The sequence below is a fragment of the Topomyia yanbarensis genome, chromosome 2 (genome assembly GCF_030247195.1).
Source record: "Topomyia yanbarensis strain Yona2022 chromosome 2, ASM3024719v1, whole genome shotgun sequence".
NCBI lineage: Eukaryota > Metazoa > Arthropoda > Insecta > Diptera > Culicidae > Topomyia > Topomyia yanbarensis.
Genome location: NC_080671.1, coordinates 345,213,197 through 345,226,988, shown reverse-complemented (window position 1 = coordinate 345,226,988; position 13,792 = coordinate 345,213,197). Strand labels below are relative to the sequence as shown.

At 36.7% G+C, this 13,792-nt stretch overlaps 2 protein-coding genes across 2 annotated transcripts in view; one reads left to right on the top strand and one right to left on the bottom strand.

Annotated features, from left to right (window-relative positions):
* Positions 1–4,870: 4,870 nt before the first annotated feature.
* Positions 4,871–5,882, top strand: LOC131684140 (LYR motif-containing protein 4). The gene is made up of 3 exons (XM_058966725.1): positions 4,871–5,073; positions 5,149–5,269; positions 5,605–5,882. Exons 1-3 carry the CDS (start codon positions 5,006–5,008, stop codon positions 5,653–5,655), a joined length of 240 nt encoding a protein of 79 aa, XP_058822708.1. The 5' UTR covers positions 4,871–5,005; the 3' UTR covers positions 5,656–5,882.
* Positions 5,787–13,792, bottom strand: part of LOC131684137 (D-2-hydroxyglutarate dehydrogenase, mitochondrial) — an 89,495-nt gene continuing 81,489 nt past the window's right edge. Inside the window, exons 2-5 of the mRNA XM_058966722.1 lie at positions 11,829–11,933; positions 6,490–7,488; positions 6,252–6,417; positions 5,787–6,185 (exon numbers count right to left, since the gene is read on the bottom strand). Coding sequence (XP_058822705.1) covers positions 5,935–6,185; positions 6,252–6,417; positions 6,490–7,488; positions 11,829–11,918 — 1,506 coding nt within the window. The 5' untranslated portion in view covers positions 11,919–11,933 and the 3' untranslated portion in view covers positions 5,787–5,934. The remainder of the gene's footprint in view (positions 6,186–6,251; positions 6,418–6,489; positions 7,489–11,828; positions 11,934–13,792) is intronic.

The window sequence follows — 13,792 nt, the reverse complement described above, 5'->3', positions numbered from 1 at the left end:
TATGATTGTTTTTGTTTCTGTAGGTTTATCACATTCGGTCTATTTGCTGAAAAATGGTAAGTAGATTTTAAGCTTCTCCTCTGTGCCTATGTGACCGAAGATTCGTTTATGTTCATCAGCAATATCACACGTTTCGAACTGTTCATGCCCAAGCTTCACAAGCGAGATATTCATTTTTTTAGAACACGATAGTACAATAAGTAGAAGGCCTTCATTTTATGAGTAGTTTGAAAATGTTCATACATAGATTTTTCGTTAAATCTGAAGGAAAATACAGACGGTTCGGTGAACGCACTCGGCAATAGTACGAAATTGTTGGTACATAGCTCAAAAATGTGCGAATTGATTGCTTCATGTTCATGCAATTTCCGTTCATACTTTTCTCGCTTGTATTGTCGCGGACCTTCGCCTGGATCCATTAGAGCTCGATAAATAACGTTGCTTTTATTCGAAATACAGTCGTGATTCGCTTGTTGGGCCACAGCCTCTGTCCAACTAACGTATTTGATTCGCTACAGTCGTGATTCGCTGGTTGGTCACTTTTTAACTGGACAGCTTTTTAGTTCGACTTCCGCTAGTTGGACCATTGTCCAACTAAAAAGCATCGTAATGTCAAAATCTCACGTCTGTTATGTAACGCTTTCGATAATTATATACCTTCAAGAGGTTAAACAAAGATAAGTGTGTAATGTTCGAAATCGAACATATACACCCAAGTAAGGGTGACAAGTAATTAGCGTGCATGGCTCGATAAGTCGAGTTTGCAGCATAAATACAACGAAATACATAGAGCTGGTCTCTTTTGACAGTGAACGTTCATACAGTGTAGTTGATTATCCGAAACCCGTGTAGGGTGTACAAAGTCCGCTCAAGTGAAAGTAAATGTTTTATAGTGGCGACGAGGAAGTTAGAACCCCGTGTGCAGTGCTTATTTTTTTGATTGGCAAGTGAAGTTTTTAGGGACGCGGTCGACCGCTAGCAATAATAGTGCTGGAAGTTTTTTTATTGGCCGGCGTAGCTAATTTTGATATAAACCGTAAGTACAGTGACACGTGTTTTTTGTGTTTTGCGGTATTGTTAACGCGCATTGTTGAGCGCATAATTGCACGCCTTTTAATTAAAAAAAAACCTGTTTTAATCCACCTAGAGGTGCAATTGTACCTTTCTCATTTCTCCAAACTATGATTTAATAGCTGGTTCGTACAATATAACATTATGGAAATGTCTTTCATTCTTATTACACTTGGTAAGTATATATAAGAACACCTTTTTGCATTCATCGCGGTATCGGTTTGAATCGGAGTTTTCTATGTGATCGCACTCCACAACCCGTAACTCCGGAGCTGGAAGTTGGATATGGATGGAATTTAATATCAGTTTCCGGGGACGCAACACCTTTCATTTGAGACTAAGTTGATCAAATCGGTCTAGCCATTTTGTGGCCAAAGAGACTTTGCATGACTGTTGGTGACCTAGATCTACAAATTCAACAGTTGTGTACATTTTGGAAAAAAATTCACCTTCTTACATTCATCGCAGAATTTGTTAGAATCGGGATTTGTTACGTGATCCTACGTATCACCCTGTAATTCAGGAACCAGAACTCGGATCCACTCAAAATTCAACAGCAGCTGATGGACCTTTCTTTTAAAATCAAGTTTGTCAAAATCGGTTCAGAAAATTCCGAGAAACCGATGTGGACAAATTTTGTTCTGTAACCATACTCTTCAACCCGTAATCCGGAACAAGATGTCGGTTGAAAATGAAATTCAATAGCAAACTATGGGAGTATTATACCTTTCATATGAATCTTAGTTTGTAAAAATCGGTTCCGCCATCTCCGAGTAACCGATGTGGACATTTTGTTAACAAATCCGCACATACACACACATACATACATACATACATACATACACACATACATACACACAGATATTTTGCGATCTCGGCGAACTGAGTCGAATGTTATATGAGACTCGGCACTCCGGGCGTCGGTTAGAAAGTCGGTTTTTGGAGCAATTGCATAACCTTTCTATATGAGAAAGGCAAAAGAATAATATTTGATTAGCTTAATCAGCATGAGTTCAATGCTATCTTCATGTGATTATATTTTGAAATGTTGGTGGAATGGGTTTGAAAGTGAAGGGAATGGGGGGTTAGTAGAGTGGGAGTGGAGGATGCGTCAGAAATCCTTAATCTTATTTCGGTATACAGGGTGGATGAAGGAAATGCGGGCGTGAGGATGGTCCAAGGGGCGGGGAGTGATGAAGCAAGGTGGACAGGGGGGGGGGGGGGGAGGTGCGGCGACGCCATACTCAACTGCATATTTTGCCTTCCATTTGAGACTTGGTTTGAGAAAACCGGTTCAGTCATCACCGAAGAACCGATGTGACTTTAATTGTAGAATATGCCCGGAATTCCGGACTTCCGGAATCGTCGATAGTGGACAATATATTCAAAGAATGTTTGATTGGCAATCATTGATCTAGATCTGCGATTAGAAGCAATTTGGTGACCATTTTAATAGTTTTTAGCCTCTGAGGTATTACGATTGTTCCGATTTATATGGGAAATTCCAGTGTATCCTTACTAACACCCCTGTAACTCCGGAAGCAAGAGTCAGAACTGAATGAAATTCAGCAGCAGTCAATGGTATTACTGCATCTTTCATTTGAAATCAAGTTTGTGAAAATCGGTAGAGAATACGTTGGGGAATTGGTGTGATATTAGCTTAGGAACTTGGCGGGTTCCCCGGGGGCGTCATGAACCGTCATAGGTGGCCAATGTGGTCAAAGCTACTTTGATTGATCATTAGTGATCCAGACCCGCAAACTAGTGTAATGTTACATCAATTTTAATATGTTTTACATCATTTTAACATCATGGTGGTACCAGTTTATATGGGAATTTGCTGTGTGACCGCACTCTTCAACCCGTAACTCCGGAACCCGAAGTCGGATCAACTAAAAATTCAATAGCAGCTTATGGGAGCGTTATACCTTTCAGATGAAACTAAGTTTGCGAAAATCGGAAACGGAACGGAATTTTCATACCAAATTTGCCGGAGGCAATCGACGGTATAACCCAGTACGATTAGTGTTGATCGTCAACCATCCAGTGATATCCGGTGCAGTGTCGACGGAAGGATTTTTATACAAAATTTGTCGGAGCAAATCCACGGTAATCTACTGCGATTGAAGTTGATCGTGATTTTTTTTGTGTTTGATTACATACCGTCAGTGCTGCCAGTATTTTTTTTATTGATTACAATTTGCAGATTTTATTTATATTACGAGTGATTATTTTTTTGAGGTTCGTATTTGATATAATAATTGGTGAATTTTGTATAACGCATTTCTTATGTTATATGGTTATTTATTTTGATTTATATTATTAGTTTCCTGATTGTACGGTCCAACCTTCCATTTTTTTTGAAATATGGCGCAATCATTCTCGACTACAATAGAACCTTTTAGAAAAGGAACTTCGTTCACCCATTGGGTTGAACGACTTGACTTTTTGTTCCTTGCATATAAAATACCAGAGAATGACCAAAAGGCCCACTTTATTACTCTGGTAGGACCATATGTGTACTCCGAGTTGAAATTACTTTTTCTAACGGGTAGCTTAACAGACGTACCGTTAACTGCCATGATTGAGAAGCTCAAAATGAGATTGGATAAGACTGCTTCAGGGGTTTGCCAGAGAATATCCTTCAACCAGCGCATTAAAAACGCTGACGAGTCGGCTGAAGACTTTTTGCTAGCGCTCAAGCTGCAGGCCGAACTGTGTAATTACGGAGTCTTTAAGGAAACAGCCATCCGAGATCGGTTGCTGGCTGGTTTAAGGGATATGATGCTTAAACAGCGTATTCTGATCGAGGCTGAGCAGGCAGCTGAAAAAGTTATTCAAGCTGGGAGGCGGCGAAGAACCATGCGCAGGGTTTAGCTGCTGAGCCATATTCTATTCATAAGCTAGTTTCGTTGTCCAACGGGCAGCCGATGGGGAGGGCAATGAGTAAGCTAGCAGCTGTATACAATGCAAATAAAGCAATATCCCCTAGGAAAGATGGTAGGATTCCAGTAAGGGATAGGCTGGGTTTCAGGCCGCGTCAGTTCTCCCAACCTGGACAAAACGCTTTCAGGTTCAATAGGTTTCACCAACACGGTCGGTGGAAACAGCACAGGTACAGCTTTATGGTGGAATATTTGTCGAATAGGTGTTACAATTTTGATCGCGTTTATCTCGTTTATATATTTTGTAGCATGGGACGAATATGCTCCAACAGGCATTGTAAGCATTGAAGCAATGGCTTATCGAACAATTACCATGTTTTTTTTTATTTTGATGCTTGTTTGAATTTCCATCATGTATTCATTATTGATTTAAACAAAACATTAAATTAGAAACCTAGAAATTAAATATTTTGAGTAGATTCTCTGTCAGAAACTATTAATTCGGTCATGATATTGTGCCTTGGAGGATAATCGCTCGATATGCGATTATATGAAAGCTCAATTGAGATAGGCGCGTGACAGCCGCCTATATAAATTTATAGGCAGCTTTTTCCTTGAAGCTTTCGAAAAGCACACAGCTGGCAGAAAAATAAAGCTCCACTGAAATCTGCTTGCGGAGCAACTGCGGCTATATTTGATGCGCCTTTCAGACGCCCGCAATGTGAGATTTTATTATAAGCGCGACAATAACATTTGAATCTGTTTTTTGTACGTTACATGCTGTATCGGTAACGGATCGTGTTATTTGTTACTCTCCCAGTCGAATGGGAACTGGCATCTATCGTCGAACTCTTGCACTAACATCACCCCTTGCAACCAGTGTCAGTTTGCACGCCACTGGTCATTAACGTCAAACCAGCAGCAGCGCATAATCTTTGTTTTGGTTTCTCACGCAGATTTCTTTCGTTCTTTTTGTGAGCTGATATCTGATCGGAAACGTCCTCAGTTTCCAGCGATTTTTACGTCACAAGTTCTTTCTTGGTCACAACATGAAAGTCCTCACCCTGTATAAACAGATGCTCCGGGAGTCACAGAAATTTAGCTCCTACAATTACCGGTAAGTACTGTTCTCATTGGCACGAGCTTATATTTTTATGCAAAATAACATCGTATTCGTGTTTGTTTTGACCAGATCGTACGCACTGCGCCGGATCCGGGATGCATTTCGAGAGAACAAAACCTTAACTGACGCGACAAAGATACAAAGCGAGTTGGAATACGCTCAAAATAATTTGGAGATTATTAAACGACAGGTACGTTTTCTGTAGATGCAGTTTATCCACAAACGTGTGATGCAATTCATAACAGTTATGTTTCAACTTGAAACTAACTGGAGCATGATGTGAAAAATGCAGGCACCGTATTATATCATTTGAATCTATTTTTTCATTGCGATTATATCGGTTTTATGGAGTTACACTTCTATGTTCGAAACAGTTCTGTTGCTTACCAGTGTCCGACCTGTGCTGAAAAGTTACTGAGAAAATCGCATCGAAAATATAAATGTGAAACTATGCATAAATTTCACACGTTCCAATAGATTAGGGTATCCCAAATGATATATTTTCTCCTCTTGCTCTCCCTGCAGGCTTTACTCAGTCAGCTATTCCGAGTGGATAAATTAGTCATCGAGAAATAAATCTCCTAAACGTATTGGACGCAGCTTTCATCACTTTAGACCGTCGTTGCTTCGAATATCGAAGTGACTACCTAATTAAACATTTATTTACCTTGCGAGTCTAAGTTCTTATAGCCTATGAACTTTGACCAGCCAAGGGAAACCGGCTTGGATAATGTTGCATAGTATTTAAATATCGTTAGGAAGTTTTTGAGTAATTTTTGAAAATAAACTAGTTAAAAACGTAACATTCCTTTCTATTTGTAATATCGTATACATATTTGTAAATATAACGGAAATTCATACTAATACTTTGTAAGGATTCAAAATCGCTTTTGGATCCATCATCACCTTCAGCTGTTTCATAAGGGCGATAGCTTCTGCAGACTTGGAATAGCTTAAATACTTTGGTTTCAATAAACCTATACCATGTTCAGCACTAACACTTCCGTTCAGCTTCCGGCTGAATTCATACACGAATGGATCGACAAGTTGCTGAACTTCATTGGTAAGTACATCTCCAGCTATGTTTAAATGAATATTAGAATCACCTAAAGATGCAAATACCTAATAAGAACACTCTTTCCTTTTTGGTTCAAACAATTTGCACCACCTACCAATATGTCCGAAACCGCAAACCACTTTTACCAAATGACCAACTCGTTCTCTCATCGCTGGTACAATGTCGTAAAATCTTTCCAGTGGTAACGATAGATCGTATGTCAAACAGAAATTGTTACTGTATGTTGCGGCCGGAATTCGCTCGCGAAGCTGCCACAGTTTCTAGAAGTGTGAAAGGGTATTTGAACATGCCGATTGAAAGACTGACTAAGAAACTTTCGGGAACTCGCTTACCTCAACTTTCGATGGCTCACAGGCCAGAACACCATCAGCAACAATGCCACGTCCAATCGCAAACTCCAGGAACTCCCGTACTTTCTCATCGTCGTGCTCCTTTTTGTTACCTGTTGTTTCAAGTAACATATAGAATGGGAAATTGCCGATGGGAGCAGCGTGCTTAAGATATTCAACTGTTACTTCCAATGACACACGATCGATCAGTTCACACGATGTTAATATTTCACCGAGGCGTATTTTGCTCTCTAGGAAAGTCCGCAGAACTGCTTCGTAGCTTTCCATCCCTAGAAACAGTACATTTTGTGTTGTGGTAGCAGTTGGGCAAGCGATCGCCACCCGTGTTATCACACCCAGTGTCCCCTCGGAACCGATGAACATGCGCTTGAGATGATAACCTGTGTTGTCCTTTTTGAAGTTTGACATCAAGTCAATCACTGTACCGTCAGCAATAACTGCTTCCAAGCCTAGCACAGAACCGTGCAGATTGCCGTAGCGCATCAACCGAATGCCACCTGCATTGGTCGCTAGGTTGCCTCCCAGCTGACAGGAACCCTTCGAGCCGAGGTCCAGTGGCATTATCATCCTCTTAGCTGACAATTGTTCTTCCAGTTGTTCCAACACACAACCCGATTGGCAGACTAATATTCCGGAATATTCATCGATTGCTTCAATCCGGTTCATCAATTCCATGGAGACAATAATTTCATCAAAAACGGGGATCGATCCACCACAGACACCGGTGTTGCCGCCGAATATCGAAACAGCCAATCGGCGCTTGTTGCAGTGGCCCAATATGGCTGATACTTCATTGGTAGTTCTAGGTTTCAGCACAATCGTACCAAGTCCACGGACGTATCTGAAGTAATCGCGATTATAACCGGTCGTTTCCTCCGGACCTAGTAGTATTTGATTTTGAACGGGAAGAATGTTTTGGAAATGTTGAATATCTTTGTCTGTAATGCTGGAAAACGGTGCACGCTTGATACCGTATCGGTCCTGCCAAGTAAGAAAAATTAGGGAATTAAGTCTGCGATCTATAAAACGAAATCTGAATATAAAGGAAGATATAAGCTATAAGATGAAATTTGAATGAAGCTGTTGGCCCAAAAGCTTAAATTTATTAATTTCGAGCTTTGTTTTTGACTCAGTTTAGTTTGTTTCTATAAACGACAAAAAATAAAAGTGAGAAGGACAGAACATGTTTCGTAAATCACATTTTAATTACCTGGATATCAAACATAAAAGACGGATATAAACTTCAAGCGTTAAAAGCGGAATTTTTACGCAGGAATACCGTATATCGCTACTTTCGTGATTGAAAGTACTTAGAAAAAAAAACTACTTTGTAAATTAGTTATGTAATTTGCGTTTCGACTTCTTCTCATCAGAATGTGATACTAACTTAGTGCCAGGACTAAGAAAGAAAGGAAGTTTTGTTAAGTTGATGAGAACTGGTTCGGATTAGGAAGCATATGTAAGGTGCACTATACTTCATTTCTTTCGAAGGAGAAAAATTTCGGTGAAAACGGATTATTCTCTATTAAAGTACTTTTTAAGAAACAGTTATTTTTTGTCCGGTTTTCATCCTAAAGATGTTTCAAACGACTTTTACAGCTGGGTCATTAAGTCAAATGTTGTTTTTGACTTTCTGCTATGCAGCTGACGAACATTTTTTCACTTTTTTGTACGCAAAATATTTTTTTTTGTAAAATAAAATTTTCATGACTGCACCATTTAACTATATCTTGATCCCTATTGTTTTACTAGGACAACTGTCAAAAATGTTTATTCATGGCTAAATTCTCTGTCAAGGTAGGACAATAGTGTCCAACGAGGGCAAGTTTACATTTTTTTAGAAAATCAATTAAGAATCATTGAGAAGTTTTAAAGGTTGAATACATATATATATATATATATATATATATATATATATATATATATATATATATATATATATATATATATATATATATATATATATATATATATATATATATATATATATATATATATATATATATATATATATATATATATATATATATATATATATATATATATATATATATATATATATATATATATATATATATATATATATATATATATATATATATATATATATATATATATATATATATATATATATATATATATATATATATATATATATATATATATATATACAGGGTGTATGGTTCGTGGTTAAGAACCTCTCGAGGGATGATTGACTGTGTTATTTGGAGAAAAAATCGTTCTACACATACCATCGAATCTCAACCGTTACTAAATTATTGATCTTTTTGTGTTAAAAACTTAGTTGTCTTAAAATAGCTCTAACTCAAAAAGCATACATTGTATTCCAAATATTTTAGGTCCATTGAATAGGTGAGAAAATTTTCCTTGAATGATGTCCTCGCATGTTTCAGTTAATGAGGTTAAGTAACCTTTTCACAGTAATTTATTTAAAATTTAACAATTTTGATCGATTTTTCGTTCATTTCGCAAAAATCTTAATAGTTAACATCACCATTTTAATAATTCAGATTGTTTGTCTTGAAGAGCTGCATAATTTGTGCTTTGACATGATACACTTATCTTTTCTTGTTTTCATGTGTTTGGGTTATTGAACTTTGATATTTTTATCTCATGTTCACTAATACTAGCGCTTATTGAAAAAGTATGGCACTTATTGTACCTTTTCTTATGTTTATTCGAAAGCCAGGAAAATGTTGCAGAGAAAAATGTATTAATACCTTTCAGTTAAGTGAATTTAGTATTCTTTGAGAAGTTAATTAGTTTTAAGTTAGTGTAATTATAAGCATTTACGTTAATTTACTTAAAAAAGTAAATAATATACATCACCATTATTGTCATCGAAATAAAGCATCTCAGTAAGTTCTACAATTCTTTCTTTGACTCCATTCATTTATCTCTTTTATTTTCGAAACGAAATCAGTTTTATCACCTCGTTTCATATGCAAAAACAACGATTTCGAACCCACTACATTGGTGCTGAGGTCACGCTGTGTTAACTATTAAAGGACGACTCAGACGATACATCAGCTTCCGTCAACGTCAACGGAACGTCACCGTTCCGTCAGGATAAGTTACATGCAGTTAAACGGAGGCATTCACACACAACATCAACGGCACGGAACGTTTTGACGTACGGCACGTGTGAACGGGCGCAAAAGAAACGTATTGTACTTATCCTGACGGAACGGTGACGTTCCGTTGACGTTGACGGAAGCTGATGTATCGTCTGAATCGCGCTTAAATTGCAGCGAAATGAAAAGCGATAGAGATAAAGTGTCAAACAACAAGTTATAGAGAATGTTAAGGGACACCAAATGAACAATAGTAACGATAAATTTAATGGAAAATAATTAGAATAATTACAAAACTCCAAAAACGCTAATTTTGAGATATTTTACTAGTAAAACGTCGTTCAGTACACTTAACCAAAAAAATCTTTGTACATACATCGAAAGGAAATTTTCTCAGCTTTCCAATGAAGCCTTGGAAATAACGATATAAAGCATATTTTTGAGATTAGAGTTTTTTAAACACTTGCAAGTCGATTACAGGAAAAGTTTAGAAGTAAAATTATAAGAAAACGAGAAGAAACAGGAATATTATGTTGAAGAACAAATTATGAATCGTCCCCAAACCCAACTTTTGGATAATAGATATTTCTATAATCATAATTCATTATTTTGAGAAAATTAACAAAAACCTCATCAAAAACACTAACTTTTAACTACTTTACAACTAAAAGGAAATTAAAACTAATTAACTGAAAGATACGAAATTCAATCGAAAGATTTCTCACCTTTTCAATAGAACTAAAATATTTAAAATACGATGTATACTTTTCGAGTTAGAGGTATTTTAAGATAAATACGTTTTTACACAAAAAGTTCAATAACTCTGTAACGGTTGAGATTTGATGGTATGTGTAGGGGAGCCCGGGGCTAGTTGGCGGTTGGGGTAAGTTGGCGGAATCCCCTTTTCTCCGTTTCTATTAGACATAAAGCGCTCTCTCTCTCGTTGTGAACCTCAAGTAATGTGAAACGCATTATCCAATGTGCTTTTGTTGTTGAACATTTTGTTTTGTAGAAGCTGTGGGTGATATTGTGTTCTTTCGATAGAGCGTGAAAAGAGCTATAAGTATCCGTATAGATATTACACCTATCCATACACAAAAGTATTTTTTTAAATTCTTTTTATAAAAAGTGCGGAGGGGTAAGTTGGCGGTACTGTTTACAGTGCAAAAATAGTCATCAAATATTTTCATTTCTCGAATTCACTCCAAAGTAAGAGAAACTTTTTCTTGTGTCTCTCGTCAATGCAGCGGATAATTATTTCGACCAATCGCCTGAAGAATTTCGAAAATTTACTTTTGAATATGGAGTACGCGTCGAAGTCAAAATGACGGGGTATTGAGACTGAAATATAATGAAAAGTGTCGAATAATATACAGTTTTATTGAAAAGACAATCGGCACATTTCATAAGGACCACTGATGTAATCGAATTTCCATTTGATTGCTTAGTTTTTGGCATTCCGCTATTTTACCCCACACATACCGCCAACTTACCCCGGGGCTGGGGTAAGTTGGCGGCTTTTCCGCGTCATCTAGAAATAAAGACAAAGAATGAAATATTTTCATAAAATTCAGAGATGTTGCTAACAGTCTGCCCTTTCATGCAACGTGTTCTATTTTGCAAGATCTACCAAAATCAAAGCGGTAAAAAATGAAAACTGAAAACACCGCCAACTAGCCCCGGTCTCTCCTACAACGATTTTTTCTCGAAATATGTGCCAATAAATAATCACCCCTCGAGAGATTCTTAACCATGAACCAAACACCCTGTATATATATATATATATATATATATATATATATATATATATATATATATATATATATATATATATATATATATATATATATATATATATATATATATATATATATATATATATATATATATATATATATATATATATATATATATATATATATATATATATATATATATATATATATATATATATATATATATATATATATATATATATATATATATATATATATATTTAGGTATATATACATATATATGATGAGCTATATCGGTTTATGAAACAAAAGAAGAATTTTATTCTTCATTTATGACTCAATTAATATCGCCAGTCAGAATTTATGCTTGGAGTTTATTACCGACTTTTATATTTTAATATATTTAAATCGGGTTTTACGAAGCATGTTCTGTCCTTCCTACTTTTATTTTTGGTCGCTCATATTTCAATAACTGTGAATGGTCTCGGACCTTTGATAAAGGAATCTCATGCAGGTATCTATTGATGCCACCGAGCAGTCGGCGAGGGACACGTATGCTAAGTAGCAATTTGTTAAGCATCGTGCAATAACATGCCTGAAATTAAAAAAAAATAATTAGAATGTTATGTAATATGAGTGTAAGATAAAATGGGATTTTTTAGTATCATTACATTATTGTCCCAAGTCCGTATTTAGGAAGACAAAACTGTTTGCGTCTAAACGGTTAGTTTTAGGCATATTAGCCGTAAGCTCAAAGGCGTACTAAATGTTTTTAGACCGTACTAATTTTTAACCGGTCTAAAATATTTGGTAAGCTTTAACCAAACGATGCTGTCATTTATATGGCTGCGTTCTGATCTGCGATACACAACACTGTTAAAAAAACAACAAATTCAAGTTAAAGAAAATGAGCAAATTAGACAACATGGTGAATTATTTTTCATTCCGATGTTTTTTTGTAGTAAAATAGTTTTTCTTCGTCATAAGTTTCGTTCCATAGCGTGTGAGAACAATTTTGTCAGTTTGTAGCCGATATGTTTCTGAACTTAGAACATTAACGTGTTGGATAGTTGAAAGTTGGCCGATGATGTATAGCATTTTGCAGTGACATAATATTCAATGCACAAAAGAAAATAAATTGGTATAGGGTGTTGAGCCCATTTTTGCTAGGGGGAATCGATTTGAGTCTTCGTTTCGCTCAAACACGAGAATTTCACCGTTTTCAGTGCATTTGTGTTTTTATCTTGGCTCGTAACAACGAAGCAAAGCTGTTGAGGCCAATTTATACGCATTCCATTCATTGTAGACCGCGTAATTAATGAACTAGTGAGGCAACCTCCGTAGTATGGTGAAAATAGGCACTTTACTCTACATATGCATGTTTTCATTCAGTTTGAATACGCGCTTGTCGAGTTTGAGGTGGTTGAACCACCGGTTGTAACTGGTGCCATCCCAGTCAAAAAGGGCTAGTTGCTGGCTAACGGGGGCTATTTGCCAACTCGGATGCGCTAATTGCGCTACAATTTGCCAGCAAATTGCTGGCAATTAGGGAGCTATTTCAAATGCAACATTTGGGTGATTTGCCGCCGTCATTTTTCAGCCGCTCTACCCGCCCTTAAATCGCCCCTAAATCGCCCAGGGAACGCACCATTTAATTGCCCTTAATTGCCTAATATAAAATTACAAATATTACTTATTTTCGGATTCATTGTCTACCCATATAAACTTATCACTACACTAGGAACTTTAGGAAGAATCAATGGTGAAATTGGAATTGCATACCAAAACTTGCCACAATCTGACTTTTATTAAGATTTTAGGTCAGATGTCTTGTTCCACTGTATTTACACACGATTCCACAATTTCCCACATTCGTTGGCTAAATGAAGTGCACTAGACAAACAAAATATAAGCGAGAACACGCCAATCGTTAAAAAAATTATTTTAAGTTCAAGCCAAACATGAACCGCCATGTTTGAAAAACGCAAAAACAATCAAGTCCATTTCAGCCGCCAGAAAATTTGTCTAAGTATTGAAATTGCCTTTAAATCGCATTCGCAAATTGCATTGTACCTAGGGGCAATTAGCATTGAGATATCTGACGTTTAAATTACTCACACTGAGATTTCGCATTTTTATACTACCGCCCTCCCCTTAAGCCCAGAAGCGGTTTGTTTTCCTCCCAATTCGCCGTGTAAACGATTTGTTTTCCTCCCAATTCAAACGTCAAAACGGCACAATACTAACGCAGCTGGATAAGTCTATAGGCGAGTTGAGTCAAACGTCAAACTTTTTAAATCGCCTGACCATGTTCGTCCGCATTTTTTTTTGACAGGGATGATAGTTATTTCTCGACAAACATATGATGACGGCTGAAAAGCCAACGGTAAAAAAAATTTTTGAAAGGAAATTCTAGACAAACCGTTCATAGCCGTTAATGAAAGAGAAAACTTT

What these genes read in the sequence shown, in the direction of transcription:
- LOC131684140 (XM_058966725.1), top strand. Translation starts at nt 5,006, where the DNA reads ATGAAAGTCCTCACCCTGTATAAACAGATGCTCCGGGAGTCACAGAAA. An exon ending in TTTAGCTCCTACAATTACCG is followed by an intron (nt 5,074 to 5,148) that starts GTAAGTACTGTT and finishes TGTTTTGACCAG; the next exon opens with ATCGTACGCACTGCGCCGGA. An exon ending in TGGAGATTATTAAACGACAG is followed by an intron (nt 5,270 to 5,604) that starts GTACGTTTTCTG and finishes CTCTCCCTGCAG; the next exon opens with GCTTTACTCAGTCAGCTATT.